At 45.5% G+C, this 23,901-nt stretch overlaps 1 protein-coding gene across 4 annotated transcripts; it reads right to left on the reverse strand.

Moving 5' to 3' along the window:
• Positions 1-3,515: 3,515 nt before the first annotated feature.
• LOC146197978 (uncharacterized) lies at positions 3,516-8,129 on the reverse strand. Of its 4 annotated transcripts, none has more exons than XR_014704927.1 (3): positions 7,908-8,129; positions 6,912-6,990; positions 3,516-4,107 (listed from the first exon to the last, which is right to left on the reverse strand). XR_014704927.1 is itself a non-coding variant. In XM_084593284.1 (3 exons), exons 1-3 carry the CDS (start codon positions 7,815-7,817, stop codon positions 3,730-3,732), a joined length of 489 nt encoding a protein of 162 aa, XP_084449410.1. In that variant the 5' UTR covers positions 7,818-7,888; the 3' UTR covers positions 3,516-3,729. The 4 variants fall into 4 exon arrangements, 2 of the variants coding, with proteins under 2 accessions (XP_084449410.1, XP_084449408.1); XM_084593284.1 differs by lacking the exon at positions 7,908-8,129 and adding an exon at positions 7,786-7,888; XM_084593282.1 differs by lacking the exon at positions 7,908-8,129 and adding an exon at positions 7,786-7,888 and having other exon boundaries at positions 6,912-6,993.
• Positions 8,130-23,901: the final 15,772 nt, after the last annotated feature.

A 23,901-nucleotide genomic window follows, 5' to 3' on the forward strand; every position in this document is an offset into this window, starting at 1 on the left:
CATGCACAAAGGGATTGTACTTTATTTTGCAATTAATTTTGCATGTACATTTTGGTGAACTGTCTGCAGCCACAGGGCCTGCTTTTGAGCTGCATAGATTGTTTTCTCCTCATGGAAGTTTACAGTTGACAAGTGTTCTGTTTGGTTTATGGGGTTTAATGTCTACAGGCTATGAGGGATGCTGTAGTGGACAGCTCCAGAAAATTCTGACCACCTGGGTTTTTTATGTGCACTGACATCGCAAAGTACAAAGCCGCCTTGCATTTCGCCTCCATCAGCTGCCACTGCAGCTGAGAGTAAACGTGTATCCTTGGGATCAGCAATCAAACTCTCTTATCACTGAGCCACCGCAGCAGGGTACAAGTGAACATGGCTGAAAACAGATCCACGACATGAAAAGTTTTCCCAGCTGGTGTACCTGTAGGCATAAGTTCAAGTGCAGAAACATTTTCTACAAGATTCTGCCTTGCAAACAAGCAACATTTGTGCACAACCTGCAAGGAGGCTGCAGTGACAAAGCTAAGGTAAAGCTTGGCCACAAAGCTGCACATGCAAAAAATGAAATGATGCATTTTGAAAAGCCCAATGCTCAGCTTCATTCAAAGATGTGTACAAAGCCAAAATTCCTTTCGCCAAACATGAAATCCATGTTTCCTGCACAGCTGTTGTGCATAAGATGCCCATCTGAAAACCGATAATCAAAAGTTTCGCACCTTGCTTAACTGTGAGGAATCCATTTTTATTGCATGCTTCATGCTTACTCAAGCTGTTGGGCTGTTCCTAATTCGTTAGCATTGTGCAAATTATTGCAGTGCAAGTTTGTCAGCTGGCTAATGTGCATCATTTAAAATGATGCACTCTAGCCCGCAACCAAGCTTGAACAAAACTAGCCAGGGTTCTTCAATAAATTTGCATTTCGGAAACACCCTGGAGCCTGAAAGTTGCAAGGAATGGCGATTGCTAAATGGCTTTTTTCAGCTGCACAGTGCCTTCAATAAGCTCAAGCTTATGACACTATTTGGCAGTAAAGTCTTCTACTGGCCTGATTGGTGCACTATCCACAAAAAAGCATTGGCACACGTGCTGAGCAAGTCTAGATTAGGAAATGTTAAATGGTTCACAGGGCAAAGCACAAGCTGCTTTATTCTAGGTGTAGGAAATTACCAACATTACAAAATAGTGAGAGGGTACGTACACAGGACAGGAAAGGAAATGGCTGACTAAATATTCTCAGCCTGTGGAGTCATCTGCCCGACTGTTGGGTCAAACGCTATGCAACCACTAGATAATTCCATTCTTAAAAGCTTGGGCTCGCCTCATGACAAAGGCATTAATATTTCTCTATTTTGCTGCATTAAATAGCCGTATTGCTGACACAAGCTGCAAGTCTGCGAAGTGTTCACTAGACAAACTGCTTTCAAGCAATGTAAACCGTGAACGCCACTACTTCTACCGTTCCACTAGCACAAGCAGCAAGCATCGGTGCCGGAGAGCTTCTAGCAAAGAACACTCAGAAGCATAAAAGTCGCACAAAAAAGTGCCTCGGTAGTAGTTAAACCGCTTGCGTTTTTCATTCCATAAGGTAAATAAACATGCGGTGCCGTTTCGAATGTCATCAGCAGAGCGAGGGGTGCAGACAAGAGTAGTAGCCAAAGGAGAAATCTTCCCTACCGTGGTGGCATTCTATGCCATCAAGAGCAGCTCCCTCGAATACCGCGCGATGGGCCCTACGTAGCCGCAGTGCTCATCAATGTGCTGGGCGAGGAAAAAAGGTTAATAAATTATATTAAAAGCGATGGAATTCGGGCAAAAACGGCGGTAAGCAGATCAGAATAGAGTTTGGACAGCCAGAGAAAAGCCTACATTTTTTGTCCTGATTCAACCTCCTTAGTCCCGGCGTCACCCATTCCTTGGCACTTAGGTGCACACTTCTGAACCTAAGCACAAAGATATAACTTTCATAAAGCACAAAACAACCGGCGCAACAAAACGCAACATCTCGTATAGCGGGAACAATCGCGCCGTCGCGAGGACGTGCGGCGGCCCTTTGACGTCTTATGTCCTTACCTGCAAGAAAAAGCAGCACCTTGGATGCGGGACGTGTTATTTATTAGCGAGGACCGTGAAACTTTGTAATGGGTAAACATTCAGGACGAGAAATCTTCAAAAAAGACGGTCACTTATGCGTCTCAGCGCAAAACATGGAGGCAGCCATCTTGAATGTTTTGGTTTTTTTCTCTTTTTGGTGTACATACACAACAGATGGCGCGAGACGCTACAAAAACGATAATGATGATAATGGCCGCGAATGTTGAAAATTTAATTTGCGCAGAAGGATGGCGTTTTTCGCTTAAATTAGGCGCAAATTCGACGAGTTTATAGGCAGACGCCAGGCATGAAAGGGAGATTCAGTTTGGCCACGAAAAAAAATTTACGCCATACATAGCATAAAAACAAATCCCACTAATAGTCATTTTCGACTTGAATTACACTCGGAGACAACTTATGGCAGTGTGGCCAAGGCTAGGCAGAAAATGCAAGATAGGCCAATGTTCCCTAGCCTTGGAAAAGGAGCCAACTCACCCCTAGTGACTTTACACTTTCTCTTCAATTTATCCCTTTCACCCGTCCCCTCGCCTTCCACAAGGCAAGAGGACCATGGCCTGTCCTCTTTCCTTTCCTGTCTGGCCTTGGCCACAGTGAGAGAAAAAAAAAAAAAAAGGGGGGGGGGGGGGGGGGGATCCCTTAGTATATACATAAAATATACTGACAATGAAACATGAACTGATCGGGCAGCGCCTAGCTTGTCTGTGCGACCCTCCATAGCAGTTGCAGATCCTGTATGGCCCGAGAACTTGTGTTCCGTCCAAAAAGCAAGGAAAGGCACAAGCTTTCTAAACTGGTTTATTTTATTTCATACATACTGCTAGCCTCCTTTTGGAGGCTGTTGCAGGTTTGGGGCATAATATAGAAACAGCAAATGACAGGAATACTGACAATCCACACTTGTCTAATTTTTATATAGTTCTATATGGCAGTATGGAACAAGAAATGGAAAAGAAGGATATGATACAATACAATCACGCTGAAGACACATGTTTCACTATATTTGTACAGAGGTCAGGCTACACATATATAGGGTACTCAAGGAACAATTGCCAGCCGTGAACTGAACCCATCTAGTGATGAGCAATTAACCACTTCATCGGCTAAACCTTTCCATTCGCGGACCGCCAGGGGAAAGAAGGAGAACATGAACATATCACAGCGTGCTCGATACTCGACTAAATGCTTGGAATGACGCATTCTTTTGTTTCTCTGTGGTGACAGTTTAATAAATTTGGAAGCTGTATGCAATCAAGAACATCCACACCGCGCGTGCTGCATAGCAAACAGCCTTCGGATACTTGCCGTTGAATCAAACTATAATTGGAGTCTCTATAAAAGTCCTGACCATGAACTACAGTACTTTATGTTGCTTTTCACCTCATCTTGGTTTGCAACTTTAGGTTTAGGTTCATTGCACTGGCAAGTTCTGAGTGTAACTATAGGCAGGGGTGTTGGAAGAGGAGGAAAGGCAGGGAGGTTAACCGAAGAAGAAACCGATTTGCTACTCTGCACTGGGGGAAGGGGGTAAGTGGATATAAAAGTGATGTGTAAAAGAAAGTTACAGAAATATGAAGTCAGTACTGTCACATCACAGCCATATCACGTCGCATCGCAGCAAAATCACAGTCTACCGATCAGGCCCGTGGTTTTCATGAAGCAGAGCAGTGCCTGGGAGGTCTTCACCGCAGACGATCGCCGCAGCCAATGGCATATAATCTTGATTTCTGTCAGCGGGTGTCCATATAGACACTCTAGTGCAGGGCAGAGAAATTGTTTTTCCGCATTGTATGTGGTCCACTCGCAAAGAATGTGGCCTATAGTCTCGTCAGACCCACAGGTTGCACATGCAGGGCTATTAGCCATATCTATCACAAACGAATGAGAATTTGTGAACGCTACACCAACCCACAGGCAGCACAGCAAAGTTGCTTCACGTCGGGGTAGGCCGTGTAGAATCCGGAGCTTCAGGTCAGGAGCAGGGGTGCCGAGAGGCCTGTTCTGCTTATGATATAATGACAGCACCACATTTAAGCTGCAGTGAATATGTTTTGTTAAGAATGTTGCAATAAGTGGGTACCGCACGGTTGCTGATTTATCTATACATAGGAGAGTGTCCCCCTTAAATGATACAGGGAAAGAAATAACCACATAGCAATCAAAAGGATGGAGGAAGGAGAGACTGATGACAGCATGCTTTCTTGCCACTGAAAAACTGTGGAATAATAGAAATCAGGCTAGTGCCAAGAGACGGTTGGTTGGTATCTGGTTTATGGGGTTTAATGCCCCAAGCATCTCGAGTCGTATGACATCAAGAGAAGTGGTTATGGAAAAACCAAGCACATATAACAGTAGGACAAAAAAAAAAGACATAACAGAACTTGCCCAGACATAACAGATAAACAAATAAACAGACAAGTGTAGCAGTATAACACCAAAGCATTGTGCCTTACAACATATTTACAAATTTGCTTCCATGTGAATGCAGGAACTTGTTATAGCCTTTTCAAGATCATGGAATCAAGCATGTTGCATGCAAGGGCAAAAGTGGCTGTAAGCGTGGGAAGGTAACACAAGCCGCTGACAAGGAGAAAGCTTTGAAACAGTTCACAGGAATAGGGAACGTAAGGCACAATGAGCAGGTACAGGTCTGGACAGTATCAAGGAAGTGACAGTGGCTGCGCACGATTGCGTCGCATGAATGTGAAATGTGTAGCCTCTCAAATGACGTCAATGTATCCATATGCATTTGCATTTTAGCGTGCTGTTGCTGTTTGTTTGCTTTTCTTTTTTTAGCGAAGTGGGGGCTTGACTATGGCAGGCCTGAACTGTTTGAGATCAAGTTAAATATTTATTTAAAGCTTTCCTGAGGCCTAAAACTCCATTTGTGTTGTATCTGTGGAAATACGATTTCCCATCATCATTCTGTTGTTCTGTAAACTGATGTCCATTTAAAGCAAGAATAACATCAGGAGGATGTGGCTGCTAATATTTAATTTCGCATCAGATGCTTAAGCTAGGGCAGCGCAAAATGCTGAATCCAGTCTAGTGCTCAATAATACTGGGTGAGAGAGAGAGAGAGAGAGATATATTTTAATGGCAACAGGAGATGTCTGCCTGGTGGTAAGCCTAGCATGCTACTCCTGATGAGGGTTGAGGGATGAAGGTGACAGTGTGTGGGAGGGGAAGGGGAAATAAATGAGAAAAAAAGAGAATCGGTGCTGGGTGAGGTTAGAGCATTGAAGGATACTGGTTTATATCTACGGCACTCACACGCCATGCACGACTATCCTACGAGGGTGTGAAGGAGCAAGCAGTCGGAGGTTGTAAGCCCAAGCCATGGATGACAATAAGGACAAGTGAGCGGATGTCTATACTATGAGGTAATGCTAATTTAAGCATCTAGATCGTCATCATCATCCTCAGCCTGACTATACCCACTGCAGGGCGAAAACCTCTCCCATATTCCTCCAATTAACCCGGTCCTGTGCGAGCTGCATCCACTTGACCCCTGCAAACTTCTTAATCTCATCCACCCACCTAATTTTCTGCCGCCCCCTGCTACGCTTTCCTCCCCTTGGAATCCAGTTTGTTGCCCTAAGCGACCATCACTTATCCTTTCCTCGCGCTACATGTCCTGCCCATGCCCATTTCTTCTTCTTGATTTCCATTAGAATGTCAGTGACTTGAGTTATTTCTCTGACCCACTCTGCACGCTTCCTATCTCTTAACGTTATCCCTACCATTTTTCTTTCCATAGCCCTCTGCGTTGTCCTCAACTTTAGTAGAACCCTCTTTGTTAGCTTCCATGTTTCAGTCCCATAGGTAAGTACAGGTAAGATGCAACTGTTGTATGCTTTCCTCTTGAGCGATACCGATAAACTGCTAGTCATAATCTGGGAGTACTTGCCAAATGTGCTTCATCCCAGTCTTATTCTCCTTGTTATTTCCCTTTCATGGTCCGGATCTGCTGTTACTACCTGTCCTAAATAGATATATTCGCCTACCACTTCCAGTGCTTCGCTACCTAATGTAAACTGTTTTTCCTTCCCTAGGCTATTAAACATTAGCTTAGTCTTCTGCATATTGATTTTCAAGCCTACTTTTTCACTTTTTCTGTCTAGGTCATCATTCTTTGCAATTCATCCCCTGAGTTACTTAGCAAGGCAATGTCATCAGCAAATCGCAGATTACTGAGGTATTCTCCATCTACTCTTATCTCTAACTGCTCCCATTCTAGATGTCTTCTTTCTTAGATTCTAGCATCTAGATGTCACTGCATAAATTGTTCATGGTTTTTTGTGCACCTATTTCTGCTTACAGCTTTTTCTTTGCTTGCAATGTAAATTATTTGTGTTTATTTGGTGAATCCCCCCTGATGCAATGCCCGCAAAGGCCCTTAGGGTATTTGAAATAAATAAATAAATAAAAAAAATATATGGGTGTGTAGTGCTAACAGTAAGTGCTGGAGTAGCTCGGTGCAGTAAGCAGCCAACAAGTGTGGCAGTTACGAGACGTAGTGTTGGGTTGAGTGCTAGGGTATTATAGCGTATAAGTGTGTATTGCAACCCAGATTCAATTTCAGTTTGGTGGAATGACTATATTCATTGGGTATAGGGTGTGGCATGTCCAGACGATACCAACGACAATGGCAACAATGTGGCCTCACAGATTGACACTCATATGTTTTAATTGTTGCTATAAATGTTTTTCAGTCACTTAACAAATTGCTATCCATAGCAGAAACGATACTCATGCACTGAAAAATAAAATGAAAATACTGAATATAATGCACATATATATACCTTGGTACATGTACTGTACATGTAGGGAGCCAAGGATGCGAAAGTTGTCCAGAATAAACGAGCGGCTGCGTCTCCAAGACTGCTGAAAGTAAAAACAAAAAATGGCATAGACACATGTAAACACTGAAATGAAGTGAGTGCTCTACCAAGCAGCATTGCATATGAGATATCAGCCCAAGTTTATAGTCTACTAACATGTATACAGCAACAAGGCAGCTGCAAGTGACCTGAAGGAAGTTAAGCAAGCTACCTTCCTGGCCGCATTTTGGCAGCTCGCTGCATTCGTTACTCTGGGCCTCAAGCGAACTACTGTATATTGTGTCATAGTGTATATATATATTTTTTATTTTTACCTACCCTATCCTTTCTCCCTATCGTTCACCTCTTTGATTTCCTCTACCCCTTCCTCGCTATCCACCGCCCCTGTTCAGGTGCTTCAGATATCAGATACCGGGGTTGGCAAACATCTTTTCTTTCCTTTTGTATATGTAATAAAATAACCACTAAAACAACAAATGCTGCTAATACTAATCATCTTAAATTAGAATCAGATAAGCAGCAAGCTGACACAGTATAGTGCCTACGTTGTCGTGTTGCGCTGTCGCAAGCTCCTGATAAAAAAAAAAAAATGTATTTGCGCAAAGCTTTGTTGGAAACAATTTCATTCCTTCCAAAGTCATTTTTGCTATACTGCTTATATATCGATACATGTTCTGATAAAACACACGAGTTTTGCACCGTCTTCAGATTGCTTTCCGAAGCTAGAAGGTGGCATCCATGCCACAGAGATATAAGTAATTGACAAATTGCACGCTAATTTCGATCTGTCATATCTGCAAGCTCAAAAACAATTAAGTACCGGGTTGCTGTTTACCTTAATTCACTGCTGAATGACACCTCTCGCATTGATTTCGCGGACAAAAATGGACACGACACCCACCTACCGCTGCACTCAGCGCACAATGTCAAAAAACAACAGCAATGACAATGGCTTACGTGAGAAGCGACGGCCGATGTCGTCAATCCAAAAGCTCTGGACGCCGTCGGCGACAACGAGGAAAGGGCCGAAAAGCCCGCCAGCCCGCCAAGAATCTGGGGACAAATTCAGACTCAACTAGGCACATAATAGTCAGCATTTAGGTACTTTGTAAAAACATGGCGTTCAATGCGTTTGGGGAAATCTAGGGACAAAGTTTTAGCCGAAAAAACCCTATTCATGGCGGGTTTTAGTCTCGCCCCCTCGCGTGCTGCTGGTGGTGCTGGAAAAAATGTATATAAATAATAAAAAGTAATCATGATTTAATTCTTAAAACGCAAGATTTGCATTTATTTATACAAATGTTTAGAAGAAGTGACGAAATCATATTTAAAACTGAGCTTGTTCGTTCTTGCAAGCCACCGAAACCGACTGTGAGCGTGCGTTGTTTACTAGCAACGTTGGTTTTCGCAGCAATGAAAATCGCGCTGACGCTGACGCGACGCGTGTGAAACGAAGCCATAACGAAGCCTCGCGAAAGCGCCGCGCCGCTGTTCGCTCAGTTCGCTCAATCACTTGCATGTGAACCGCGCTTTATTGTTGTCCGATGGCGGAACGGATCACTGCCACATCGGCGCAACTACTTAATGATCTTGTCAGCATGATGTACGCCGCGCCCTTTGCAGGACTTGTTCGAAACTTACAGCAGCAGGGTTAGCAGAGCGTCTTCCAAGTGCACACCCCTAGAAAGCCGGGCGCCGGGCCGGGGGACACCTGTACCCATTTTACCGGTAGGTGTCCGGCGGCCGGTTTCTAACTGACCACCTCCCGCAGCCGAGTCGGTCGGTCGGTCGGTTGGTCGGTCGGTCGCTCCGTCAGTCAGTCAGAGTCGGTCAGTCAGTCGAGTGAACTTTATTGAATGCTTGAGGGCATTTTATCTTCGCCTCTTCAGCCGAGGCTGACGAGCGGATGGTGCCCCCAGTCCAGGGCACCACTGGCTTTCGCAGCTTGCGAGCTCTTGTGACCAGGTAAAGCTTAGCCTCCGGGTCAGAGCTGGCCAGCAAAGCCTCCCACTGCCTTTCATTTGGATTTGCAAATGTTTGTGTTTGGTGTGCACTGTATTCCCACTTTATGTGCTACAAGGTAGGGGTCCTCCCGCATCATGGCATTCGTCTTTAAATGTAATAGGGTGCACGTCGCGTGTAATATATGTGTAAATTAATGAAGGTGCCCGTCTGCCGCACATCTATGGCCTCCTCGTTACTGAGATTTTTGTGGCTCTGGATATACTTTCCGCAGGCGTCTGTAGTGCTGTAGTATTATGGTGTAGTCGGGGTCTAGTGAAATCAGGTCCTCTGCCGCGAGATTGTTGGGCGCATGGTAGGTTATTTGTCCTTGGGCTACCCTGTCTGCGTACCAATTCCCCGTGATCCACGCGTACCCCGGAATCCATAAAATGTAAGGCCCAGTTCAGGCCGTCTGGATGCCGTCATCTGAAATAGGCGCGAGAATCTGGTTACCGATAGTTTTTTTTTTTTCTTGGCATTCGATACCTCGCTTTGCCCCTGGAACACAACATTCATGCTTTCCACTGATCGCATCTGACGCAGCATGCAATCTCTCATGAGGCAGGGGCTATAGCCCGCGCTGGTGAAGCGGGCGCTCAAAGCTTCCGATAGTGCTTTCATCTCGCTTCCTTAACCCCCGTGTTATCGCGGCGTCTGGTTACAGTGTAGATAGCAGATGTAGGGCAGATAGCAAGGTGAAGCTCCAGTGCACATGCATTGAACAGCAACCCGAGAGCTACTACTGTTTCGAACTTCGTCGGTCCGAAGATGAACGAGCTTTCACTGCGCCGCCTCTGAAAGCGGGGACAGCTTTCGGCTAAGTTGCCTCACTGAATGCATCCCGGAGACGCCGGGACCGATGAGTCAGCCCAGGTGCAAAAACGCATGAATACAAGCGGCTGACGCCATCTATACAGTCTAGACGACCACCTCCTCACCCTCAAGCCAGAACCTGTCAGATGGGCGTGTCAACGAGTGCAAGCAGTGTTGGTGCGTGTGTGTGAGTGTGCGGGAGAGTGAGGTGACAGAGACACTCCCTCATAAACTGCCCTGCCTTTCCATCTAGGAGACATAGGGAATCCACCCTATAAAAACTGGCACAAGTGTGCGTCGTTGGTCGTAAAACGGAGGCTTCCTCCAGTCAGTTTCTCACTACAAACGCTATCATGTAAATATTGTACATAAAGCTTCCCATCTCACTTCAAAGTCCGGTTTCCAGCTGCCTCGTCCTTGTTCCTGCTCCCACAAGCAACCGGGCCTACAACACGCAACCTGGGTCACGACAACTGGTGGCAGTGGTGGGATGTCCTGCGTGGTGTCCTTGCTTTGGTTGAGGGTGTATCGCCTTCTCTCCTTGAACTTTGCCAGGCTTAACGTAAGGTGTTCTTCCTAGTAGGAAAGTTGGTTGGCGAAGCCTGTTCGCATTTGAACCTTGCTTGCACCAACATACTCCTGAGAGACTTGTGGTCACAAGTACGGGCAGTCATGGACTGGAAAAAGCTGCGGATACCGGAGCTATTTGATATGTGAGGAATTTTGGGTTTGATTATGTAAAATCGAGAAAAAAGAGCAGATTGTCAGCACGATCGAAAGCAACGGTTATGAAGACCAGGATATTGTGGAAGCTGGGAGGAGATGGAACGTAAAAGAGAAGAAGAAATTGAGGAACTTAAAAGAAAAGAGGAAATTGAAGAACGTAAAAGAAAAGAGAAAATTGAGGAATGTAAAAGAAAATAGGCAATGGAGGTTGAGCTAGAGACAAAACGATTGGAGGTGAGGCTAGCGGAAGCATGGGCAGAAGTGGCGAAAGCGGACAGGGCCGCTGTTGGGAGCCGTTAGACGTCCAAGCCGCATAAAATGAAAGGCTTGTAAGCTTTCACAACGGGTGAGGATATCGGGCTCTTCCTTGTCAACTTCGAGAGCACATGCGAGAAAAACAAAATCACTCGTTCCACCTGGCCCCAGCACCTCTTGACAGTTTTGCCGTGCGAGACGGCCGACGTGCTTGCTCGGCTTACCAAACAGGAGGCGGACGATTACGATAAGGTAGAAGCAACTTTGCTCAAGAAGTACTGCCTCTCAGCCGGAGCCTCCCGTCGTGCGGTTCAGAAAAGCAGTGAAACGGCCTTCTGAATATTTTCCGGATTTTGCTTGGCAAATCTTATCGAATGGCTCAAGACCGCCGAGGTCTGTGACGAGCGGGAAAAGGTAGTCAATGAAACCTGTTTAGAACAGTTTTACAATTGTCTGAATGAGGAGTCGCGGCTGTGGGTGCAAGATAGGCCCGAAAAGAAATTCTTGGAACATACCGCCGAACTCGCAGATGAGTTTCAGGTCAGGCGCGACGCAAGCAGAGAGGGCGAGCGGGCAGTCACAAAGCCTCACAAAGATTTCGTGAAGGAAAGAAGCCAACAGTCGGCGAGGCCAAGGAAAGCGTTTGGGATGGTACTTTGTGTTTTCTTTATTGTTTACTTGGATAATCACAGAAATAGTAATGTAATCTGTTTAGGGGAAAGGTAATTAAACACAAAGTAGAAGAAAAAACAACGTGCCGATGGTGGGAACCGAACCCACGACCTCCGAATATCGCGTCCGGTGCTCTTCCAACTGAGCTACATCGGCCGCTGTCCCCTCTGCTACTTGCTTGGGTATTTGTGTTGTCTGTATACGAACCTTGAGAGTGTTCACCAGCGCCACCCTCAGCCATAGCGGCGGACGTGGAACGTCCTTTGTTACCGCCAGCGTCACGTAGAACGTGATCAAGAGCGAAGGCGAAAGCTGTGCTAGAACCCTTTTACGCTACCTATGGCTTCAAGACTGCCAGAACCGAGACCCCCGTAAGCTACAAGCAGATCAATTAAGGGGAAATTAGGATGCTCGTTATAATACATGAAGGAAAGAAGCAAACAGTCGGCGAGGCCAAGGAAAGCGTTTGGGATGGTATTTTATGTCTGTTTTTTTTTTTTTATTGTTTACTTGGATAATCACAGAAATAGTAATGTAATCTGTTTAGGGGAAAGATAATTAAACACAAAGTAGAAGAAAAAACAACGTGCCGATGGTGGGAACCGAACCCACGACCTCCGAATATCGCGTCCGGTGCTCTTCCAACTGAGCTACATCGGCAGCTGTCCCCTCTGCTACTTGCTTGGGTATTTGTGTTGTCTGTATACGAACCTTGAGGAGGCATCCACCGCGGGACAAGAGCCGAGTACCCCCTACGCGGGGAGAGAAAGGGACAAAAGACGGGGACCATATGCGGGGACCGCGAAAACGGCGCAGCCTCAAGAAACGATGTTAACAAAGAAAGGAGGGAGAAGGAACGTGCTAAAATCTTGGAGGCTAGGAAACCTGTAGTGTGTTTTCGGTGTAACGAGCCGGGGCACATCGCGAGTAGCTGTCGAAGGGAAAATGTAGTTTTCTCGCTCACCACCTAGACGAAGAAAACATGCGCTTGCTGGAGCCGTATCTGCGTAAAATGGCCGTAAATGGGAAACATTGATATGTTCTGCGCGACTCCGCCGCCACGATGGATGTGGTGCACCCCACGCTCGTTTCTCCACTGGATTTCACCGGCGAATGCGCGTGGGTCAGACAGGTAGCGCAGGAAGACAGCGTTTGCCTGCCGGTTGGACGCGTCAAAATTGAGGGCCTATTCGGAGTACTGCATACAAAGTCGGCAGTGCCAGTGACCTTGCCAGAGCAGTGCCATTATCTCTCTTCTAGCCGCTCAGAGGACCAACTAAAGAAAAAGGGCTTGGGCTGCGGGGATCGTTCCGTGCACGCGCTTACGCGTTCTAAAGCCCGCGAAATCGCAGCCCAGTTAGATCATTCGGGTGAAGGTGAACAGCATGCAACCTGCGAGGGAAGTACTGACGTAGATGCCGCGGCGGTTCCTTTCGAGAATGTGATGCCTTCTGCGCCGCCTAGTGAGTCCAGTGAGGAATTCGAAATCTCTCTGTTGCCTCACCAATTGGACGGCTTCCCGGTGCTTATGAGGGTGCACCGAGATGACATAGCAGCTGAGCAAGCGAGCGATAACACTCTCGAAAATTTGAAGTGTCAGGTTAGTGAAGAATTGGCGAGAAGGAACATTGTTCTGACGAAGCGCGCAGGAATAATCTGCAGGCAGCACAAAAATACCAAAGGTATGCATTACGACCAGCTAGTGGGGCCACGAAAATATAGGACAAGTATCCTAAAGCTGTGTCACGGAAGCGGCTGGTCCGGTCATCTCGGCATCAAGAAAACAAAGGCTGTGCTGTTGAGAGAATTTTATTGGCCAGGGTGTTTTAAGGATGTTTAAGAGGTTTCTACAGACCAGCGACACTTGTCAAAGGGTGGGAAAATCGCAAGATAAACAGAAGGCATTTCTGAAACTTGTGCCACTGATCAGCGAGCCGTTCCGGCGCCTTGTGGTGGATGTTGTCGGTCCACTACCTGTGACCGCTTCGGGCTATCGCTTCTCTGCATCCTAACGATCATATATATGCCCAGCGACAAAGTTTCCTGAGGCGATTTCCCTGAAGGAATTGAACTCGGTAGGAACTGTAGACGGTCTATTGCAGGTGTTTTCTAGGGTGGGTTTCCCTGCCGAGCTGCAAAGCGACCAAGGCAGTGTTTTTACGAGTGCACTCACTAGCACCTTTCTAGAGAAATGCAGGATTCACATATTGCAAAGCTCTGTAAGACGTCCTCAGAGTAACAGCGTAGAGGCGTGGCATTCGGTGCTCAAAAGAGTCCTCAGGGCATTATGTTACGAACATCGCCGAGACTGGAAAGCGTGTTTGCCGGCTACCATGCTTGCGCTGCGTTCCATACTGCATGAAGCCACCGGGGTTAGTCCAGCTGAACTAGTATACGGCCGATCGCTCAGTTCAGCCCTTCGCATGCTGCGCGAATCCTGGAGGGCCAGGGCGACGACCCCACCGTTCTCGAATATGTACGTCAGCTGCTAGAACGGCTTCAGTCATGCAGAGCTTGTCGAAGCTAACATGAGATCGGCTCAGCAGAAAGCTAGACTCTACTACGACCGAGGCGCGCGGCAGCGATCGTTTTCGGCAGGAGACAAGGTAATGCTGCTGGCCGCATTCAAAGCAAACAAACTTTAAGTGCAGTGGGAGGGGCCAGCAGAGGTTGTGGATAAAATTTCGGAAATCAACTACGCGGTAAAGATGCCCGGTAGACGAAAAGAGGTAAAAATTTACCACTCCAACCTTATGAAGCCCAATCGACAAAGGAAGGCGGTCGTCCAGCTAGCCCTGAATGCACCCGAAGAGGTAGAGACCGATTTTGTGTTTCCCGGTAGGGGTACAACTTCTGTCACTTGGAGTTCTCGAGAGGATACGTGGCGATTCAGATCTCGGCGAGCCACAAAAGGAGGACCTCCAGCGGATACTTTCAGACTTCGAGGACATTTTCACTGATACGCCGGAAAAAACACCCTTGGTAGAGCATGACATTCAGCTCACTTCTGAGGAGCCTATTCGCTCCAGACCGTATATCGCGTCTCGCCGAGGCAGAAAGAGATTCTTAATAACGAGATAAGACGCATGCTTGATCTCGGTGTTATTACTGACGGAAAGCGAATACACCTCCCCCATCATGCTAGTAGAAGTGCCTGGAAAAGAGCCACGGCCCTGCATTGACTACCGAAGGTTAAATGACGTCACGCGAGACCAACTTTACCATATTCCTAACCTGGAGGAGCGGGTGGAAACATGCGCCGTTTTCTTCTCGCGGCTGGTGGATAGAGTGCTGTCAGGAACGGAAGCATATGCGCTAACCTATCTCGACGACATTGCCGTATTTTCCGATAGTTGGGAGCGTCACTTGTGTGATATTTTAACCCGGCTTGCAGAGGCAGGGTTGACAGTCCGTTCAGAGAAGTGTCAGCTTCGAAAGGCCGAGGTTGAGTATCTTGGTCACGTTATCGGGAGGGGTACCGCCGGCCGCTAGACGCAAATATCGCTGCCATACGCAATTATCCCATGCAGGCCCGCAACAAAGACCGACGTACACGCCTTTCTCGGGTTGGCTGGATATTATCAGCACTATATACCGGGATATTCTGAGATGGCGATTCCGCTCACGGACAGTTTGAGGAAGGATGAACCTGTTAAGGTGAACTGGAATGCCAGCAAGCTTTCCTCGCGTTCAAGAAAGTGCTGACCAGCCGCCCCGTGCTGAGGGCTCCTGCCTATGACCGCGGCTTCATAGTTCAGTGCGACGCGAGTGAGAGGAGCATGGGGGCTGTTCTGAGCCAATGATGCGAACAAAATCTCTACTCGCTACTCAGAGCGCTTGTGTCGTGTTGTTCTCTCTGCTGTGTCTGACTTTTGGCGATCGTTTACCATGAATACTTACCAACTAGCCCAACTTCTCACGTTAACGAAAACCTCTACAGCCTCAACCAATTGTTTCATTTTCTATTCATTCTGAGTGCAGAACATTACACAAATTCTATCGAGATGCAAATTAGTTAACGCTATCTATTTTGCTTTGCGTGGTTTCATGCTTTGCAGTGCGAAGCTGCCGTCAATGCATTTTAGTAAGCAATTTCCGGGTTGCGTGAAAGGCTCCGATGAAAACTCACTGTGCAGTTCAGCCGACTTAAGTTGATATGTAACAGTGGCTCGTGGGACTTGAGCACTTGTAAAGTTGAGTAATCGTAATTATCCTTGAGATGACATCGAACATATCTTAGACCACTGGACGCGTCAATTTTTAGGTTGCACCACATTCATTCAAAGCGTAATAGTGAATGGGATAATGAGCTCCCAAAATTATGTCTAATTTCATATTCACAGGCCGCAACTTTGCACAAAAGCAGACCTTAATCACAGCGTTGTTGTTTTTTTTTTCCTCCCGAATGTTGCTTTCTTCGTAATTCGTTATTACGGCACGTTTGCTCGCTTTACACGCAGTGTTTCTCCTGAACCAAAGTGTCCATATTCGCTAGGCACGACTAGTACACTGCGAAAATGTCGCAGCGACTACTTTACAACAATTGAGCAGGGCTTCGCGATTGTTGAGCACGGGTGGAAACAATTTTAATACAGTTAAAACTTGATTTAACGAAGTTTAGATGAGCCAATAATTATTTCGTTAAATCGAGACCTTCGTTAAACTAAGAAACGTTAAACTTCAATAAAAAGAGCCCCAGAGGAAAACATATTTATCGCTCAGCAACGAAATCGGTGATCTTTGCTTGCGTGCGCATTGTAAGCAACGACCGCACGAATTGCTCTAAGTTTGAAGTGCGGCCAGCACGTCTTTCATCCCCTCGTTTTTACCGGCCAACTGACGTAGCAGACAAAGGGACTACTTCACCCACCATCTTTCATTCAATATTTTAAATGTTATTTCGTTTTGCACGGCGCAGTTCGGCAAAAGCGGGACGAAGACGCTCCGCGCTGCTACGAAATCAAAATATTTTCGGGCGTACTCTACGAAACACACAAAAAAAAAAGTCAGCATTGTCATAGCCTCCTTTACATTGTTCACCTTCATTTTTGGAAAAAGAAAACAGTTCGTTAAATTGGATCAGACAGCGAAATTGGTTTCGTTATTTAGAGTTAGTGCAAGCAGGGGGAATTGGGATAGCTTTGCTCAATTAAGTTCTTTTTTTAAATCTGGTTTTTGACTGCGCATGCACGCACGCACGCACGCACGCACGCGCACACACACACACACACACACACGCACGCACGCACGCACGCACGCACGCACGCACGCACACACTCACACGCACACACACACACACACACACACACACACACACACACACACACACACACACACACACACACACACACACACACACACACACACACACACACACACACACACACACACACACACACACACACACACACACACACACACACACACACACACACACACACACACACACACACACACACACACACACACACACACACACACACACAATGCAGTGTATTTGCTTTCCGGCGCGGAGAAGGGGAGGAAGCGGGGCAGTTCCTACAAGGGCGCTACATGGGCTACATTTAATGCGAATGGGACAGCACAAGCACGCACAATGGAAGGACGTGTGCTGCAGTAGAGAGAGGGAAATTTCTCTCAGCGGTCTCTGAGGGGCTACACGTACACGGGAGTGTCCAAGAGGGAGATGAGAAACGCGATTGCGGGTGCGCGGATCGCATCGTACGGTACACGTGCAAACCCTCGGCGGCATGAATCTCGCTTCCCTCGGGAAGCGGCGCCGACGCGACGCCTGAGCGAGGGGAGGTGTTAGATGAGTGGCAGCAAAAAGCACCGCGGTGAGGGAAGCCGGCTCTAGTCGGAGTATATGCGCCCGTATGGCTAATGGAGCATGATACGGCAATTTGCGACCGATGTACGCCGGCTTTATTTTGTAGCGCTTCCGGCTCCTGCGCTGCAGCTTGCGGCTGCTCCAGGCAGGGTAACGCTCACACCCCTTGCATTTACACATGCGCGCGAGACGAAAAAAAGAAATAGGCAGTAATGGCAAGCAAATAAGCAAAGTATGGTAAAGGAGAAAGAAGGAGCGGAGCTTGCGGGATGTCACTGTGTGTCAAGCCTGAAGCATACAAAAATAAAATATGTGAAAATAGGCGCACGCGAAGCGTCTTTACTCGACACAGTGTGTGTGACACGGAAGACAGAGAAGACGTCCGGAAAGTGGAAATTTCGGAATGAACAGGTAATACTAGCGCCTCAAACTTATAGGACACCGCACTAGCATCTATATCGTACAACAGAATTATTGATCCACCTAAGCAGAGAGCGCATCAAGCCAGACTCAACTCTGCAATCGGCGGCCCCTGAAGGTCTGCTGTATTTACGTTTTGTCGTTGTACAACAAGCGATGGATTTGCCCATTGCTCTTGTGAAGTCACTGCCTCATATCGCATTTCATTTTAAGGCGAAAGAGAGAGAGAAATAATTTATTTCGTCCAACAAAGAGGGCATTCAGTTTAGGCCAGACCGAAGCTCTACGTTGTGTCTGGCCAGCTTAGGTGTAGGCAGAGAGTCCTTGGGTCTCGGCTACAGCCTTGGCCAGTTGGACTGCTTGTAGTTGATCTAGCATGTCTTCGCTTGACATAAGTGCCATCCAGACGAGTTTGCTGATCCCTTCTCTTCTGCCCGGGCTATATTTCGCATTCCCATATTATATTATCTAATGATCCTCTAAGTCCGCAGCGTTGGCATTTTTCTGATGTTAACTCTGGCCAGATGTGATTTTTGGCTCATGGGTGACTTTCTCGATCAGTTGCCCGTCAGCTCAGACGGCTCAGACAGATCGCAAGCAAATTCAACGCAAGTCACGTAAAGCCAGACCAGAATACAGTCCACGATCCGATCCATTAGTCCGTCGCCCAATCCAGCAAAATTTTCATAATTCAATTCAAAGTCAATCCAATTCATTAACCTTTAAAAAAAATTCATTCTCCACTTGAATCGAACTTCTAACCCTTCTCCCCTCTAACTTCTAACTCTCTCACCGCGTGCAAAACCGTAAACCAGCAGCTTCTTCCGTTTACTCTCCCTCATTTCCGCCTCTCCTTCTCCGAATTCGAGTTTTTTTTTTCTCTTTTCTTTTTTTTTTTCAGAGACTCCTTCAGTGGCGACTTTCAGCGCATGATTGCAGAATTGTTCGTTCGGGGTCAATAATGCGGCGTTAAACCTTTCATTTGCACACAGCAGCGGTGGCAGGCAGCACGCGGTAACCTGCTCCGGTGATCTGCTCCAACTACCACGCAATATTCTTGCAGAAAACGCCTACCTTGCTCTCGTCTCCGCCGATCTGGATCAACTTGATTTCCCATCATTCCCCTGATAAGGACTACTTACTTGGCTACACGACTGTCGACTTCCGGAACATCGAAGTGCCCTGGCGTTGCTTAAAAGGCGGGATCCACCGGCTGCGCTGACATTTGCACACAGCAGCGGTGGCAGGCAGCACGCGGTAACCTGCTCCGGTGATCTGCTCTAACTACCACGCAATATTCTTGCAGGTTGGTGGCTTTAGTATATCTTTTTTAAAACGTCGTTTGGGTAACCGCTGTTGCTGCCGCTGCTGCTGTCGTTGTTTTGTCCTTTTTTATTTTTTATTGTTTTTATATTTCCTGCCGTTTCTTCAGAGAACCCGCATTTTGCGAACATGTCGCAGTGTTTGTCCTGCCATGAAGATGTGACTGATGATGAAATGATTTTAGTATGCTCCGCTTGTAACTATTCTTATCACCTTGGAAAATGCTCCGGTGTGTCTGCGTCGAGCTTTCGTAACAAAGGTGACTCTTTTAGGTCAACCTGGAAATGCGCAACTTGTGAGTCAGCAATAAAGAAAAGTGGGTGTACTCCTTCAACAGCTGAAAATGCAAATGTTGAACGCCTGCTAAGGGATCTGAATGACAAATTTTATTTGCTTCTTCCCCTCGTTGCCAAGGTTGACGCACTCAGTGAACTCGTTGCTAAAGTTGACGGTATTGAAAGTTCAATTAAACTCGTTTCCGACCAGTATGACACTGTGCTAGAAAGTCTTGAGAAACAAAAGAATGACATGACTGCCCTTAAGAAAAGGGTAGAAAACATTGAAACTGGAAAATCCCCTGTGACCAGACAAATAAGGCTTCAGATGAATGAACTGGAGCAATACAACCGCAGACTGAACATGGAAGGGCATGGTGTTGTTCAAGAACAGCATAGCATGAAAACCTTCTTGAGCAAATGAATAGCTTAGCGGCTTCGCTACAATTCCCATCGCTGAAAGACTCGGATCTTGAAGCTTTACATCGCTTGCCACCAAAGTCTGGGAAGGAACCAGTCATCATTGCTCGATTTCGTCAGGTATCCCTAAAGCAGAAATGGATGGAATGCCGTACTCTTCTCAGGGAAACAGACTCAGACGTGAAGCTTCTTGACAACTTAACTCCGGAAAACAAACGGTTACTCTGGCTAGCCCGCTCGAAAGGAACCGAACTTAACTATGCTTTTGTGTGGCAGAAAGACGGACGCATCTTTGCTCGAAAGGCAGAAGGCGATAAAGTTCTTAGGATCTACGACGAGCATGATCTGGAAAAACTGTAATGATAAGGGGCAAGCATTTTCTGCTGCTGCCCGTTCTTCACAAGAATGGCAGGTCTCGAATCTGGTTGTGTTTATCATAACATAGAATCTTTTCGTAGCATTCCTTTATTAAACAATAAGCAGGCGAAGTACTTTTCCTTTTATCACCTGAATGCGCAGAGTTTGCGTAACAAGGATGAAGAAGTTAGCAGTTTTTTTTCTTATTTAGAGCACGAGTTTGATGTTTTGGGCTTTTCAGAAACCTGGTTCAGGAATTATGATGATATAGTACATTTTGAAGGTTATAAATGTGAAGCTTTATGCAGAAAAGATAAAATAGGCGGTGGTGTTGCAGTATACATTAAGCAAAGCCTTTCCTATGAAGTCGTATCTGACTATACTGTTTTGAACCAGAACATTGAATCACTTTTTGTCAAAACCAGGGCATTCATGTCTGGCGTTATTTACAGACCACCGTCAAGCTCTAGCGAAGAATTCTTTCGTATTCTTGAATTTATGTTAGATAAACTCTCTGTATTAGGACTTCCTATTATCATTATGGGTGATTTTAATATCAATCTGCTTCGACGCTCCCATGTATCTAACACTTTCGTAGACACTTTGTCTTCTTATGGCTTCAGCAATGTTATCAATACTCCTACCCGCGTCACTGATAATACTGAATCCTTAATAGACCTTTGTTTATTAAGCTGCGTACCCGATAACACGATGTCTGGTGTCCTCGCTAGCGACGTCAGTGATCATTTGTCCCTTTTCTGCTTTATACCAAGAGGGCGGTCTAAAGATTCTCGTTGCACAGACAGAACACACACTACACGAAAGATAACAAATGTCAACATTGAACAATTCCGATCTCTTGTAGCCGCTGTTGATTGGCACGTACTTCTATCAGTCCTAAACCCCAATGACTTATACGAACGATTCCTCGAAAAAATAATTGAATTGTATAATATTGCATTCCCTACCGTCACAATAAAAAAGAGCAAAAGGGCTAGGAAACCTTGGGTTACACGCGACTTAGTGATAAGAATAAAAGCGCGAAATGCTCTCTTCCATAAGTTCCTATCATGCAGAGAGAAATTATTATTTCAGGAATACAAAAAGATCCGTAACAAGTTAGGTAACGATATAAAGAAAGCACGTATCCACTACTATGCCAATAAATTTGCTGACATTTATTATGATCCTCAAAAGACATGGCGCATTGTAAAAAGCTTACTTGGCAAACACCATACAGTTTTACCTGCTGAATTAAAGATTGATAACCAAATGTACGGTGGTGTGGCTCTCAGTAATGTGTTCAATAGACATTTTTTAACTTTTGGATCTTTTACTACTTCTGGTTCTTACGATTTCGATAAGTATATTCAGTGCAACCTGACTAAGTCCATGTTTCTTTATCCAGTCACAGAAACCGAAATTGTCGACCTAGTTAATGACCTTAAAAATAACAGTTCATGTGGTTTCGATGGTATTTGGCAGCACCAATCAAAGCGGTTTCTGATATTCTATCTGAAGTGTTATGCCACTTAACTAATCAGGTGTTATCTACAGGAATATTTCCAGATAAAATGAAAATGGCTAAAGTCATAGTTCTACACAAAGGGGGTGCCGTCGATTGTATCAGTAACTATCGCCCAATATCAGTCCTCCCACTGTTTTCCAAGATAGTAGAAAAAGTAATTAATCTAAGGCTAACTAAGCACTTGACTGAAAATGCCTTGCTCTCTGCAGCCCAGTATGGTTTCCAGAGAGGTAAGTCAACTGAATCTGCTCTATTATTCATTAAAGATAAGATAGCACATAATATAGACATGCAGTTGTGTACTATAGGAATTTTTTTGGATTTCAACAAAGCTTTCGACTCAATTAAGCATGAAATACTTTTTGAAAAACTGCCACACTACGGAATAAGAGGTGTCGCACTTCAACTGCTCCAAAGCTACTTGTCAAACCGTTCTCAGTTTGTCGTTATAAATGATTTTGCCTCGGATCCAGAATTCATAAAATACGGTGTTCCTCAAGGTTCCATCCTAGGCCCTCTATTATTTCCTTTATATATAAATGATATAATTGCTATCCCTGGAACTTCCAATATCTTGCTCTATGCCGATGACACGAGCGCCTTTTTTTCCTCGCCAAGCTTACCCTCCCTAGTGTCTGCAGCTAACAAATGGCTTGAAGATCTGTCGAGTTGGCTTTGTGCAAACCAGCTGATGTTAAATGTTAATAAAACAAAATATATACTTTTTTCCGCTGTCAATAAACCAATAAATAAAAATGTCACACTTTCGTTCCAATCTGTCTCCTTAGAATGTGTTTCAGTGCATAAGTATTTAGGTGTTCTATTTCACGGAAACCTCCGCTGGTCTTATCATGTAGACTTTGTATCCAGCAAAACAGCCCGATACATAGGCATACTGAATAAATTTCGCCCGCTTCTGCCAATGCACTTGAGGAAGCAACTATATTTATCCACTGTCCAGTCTCGTGTTCAGTACTGCCTGTTGGTATGGGGAGTGGGTAAAAAAACCAACATGGAAAAGGTTTATATTTTGCAAAAGAAAGGCCTTTGGTTTATTCACAACCTGTCTAGATATGATTCTGCGTCTGCATACTTTAAACTAAGTAATATATTAAGTATTACAGCCCTCTATAAACAACGACTATACGAATTTATATACCGACAATACAAAACTGACAGTAATGCGTTTTTAACTACGTTTATCAACACTGATCCACATTACGTCCTTAGAAATGTGAACTTTATAAAACCTCGCATAAGGACCGGGTATGGTATGCAGTTCATTCACTGGCAAATCCCTAACCTCTTGAACTGCTATCCTAACATATTTTATCTACTTGAAGAATCATCCTCCTTGTTAACATTCAAAAAAAAAAAATTAAGATGTACTTTTTGGAACATACGTGATTATTTGTTTCCTACTTCCGTTGTGTAATACCAATTACTGTTGACACTGTTACCTTGATGTATGTTACAGATTGAATTTTATGTATTTTGCCCCTGGTTTGTGTTTTTATTACATTCTCACATATGACTGACTATTTTGTGCTGCTCTGTGCCTGCTGCGTTGTGTTGCACATGTCATTTGTGGTGCCGAAGGCCCCGTCAGGTGACTTGTACGTCACCTTTAGCCTCGGTCCCACGGCAAAAAATTGTATTTTTGCTACAAAGTGCAATAAATCAAATCAAATGTGATGGAGTGTACACTATATGGATGTTTAGTATTTCACTTTCTTGCAAATCCCACAAGCCTCGTAAAATTGCAAAAAGTTGATGCCGTAGTTCGTTGCGCCTTTTAAAATTTTCAAGTATTGTTGCGCTGAAGTATGCTAAAGAACATGGTTTCAAAATTAAATTTATGGTGCTACGAGGCACGAGCCGAGATTCAAACTCCAACGAGCAACCAGCTTGCTGGGTGCGCACGGTAAGGGTATACGCGCAAAATACGACCTGCAGAAGACTCTTAAGCTATGCAGCAGTAAAACGATGTTTTGCTCTCTCCTAGCATGCCGAGAAGGTTTCTCCAAAGCCAGGTTATAAACCTTATTTCCATTCAATAATGCGCGTGATAGCGACCGTATATAGTTTATCAATGCACAAAACTGAAGACTGCACGAAAGTGAGCGGTGGTTATTTAAGAGCAGTGTTTTCCTTTTGGTCGGCTACTTTACAAGAAGGACGTTTTGTTGGGCTAGTTGGTGCAGCATTTTTTAAAAAACGACTACTTTACGCCTGATTTATTTGTAGGAAGGGAAGGGCGCGGTAACTGTCTCACTTGTCTTCTGTGGACACCTCAACCGCGCCGTAAGGGAAGGGAGGAAGGTGGGA

The sequence above is a fragment of the Amblyomma maculatum genome, chromosome 2 (genome assembly GCF_055883805.1).
Source record: "Amblyomma maculatum isolate TAMU_Amacu chromosome 2, ASM5588380v1, whole genome shotgun sequence".
NCBI lineage: Eukaryota > Metazoa > Arthropoda > Arachnida > Ixodida > Ixodidae > Amblyomma > Amblyomma maculatum.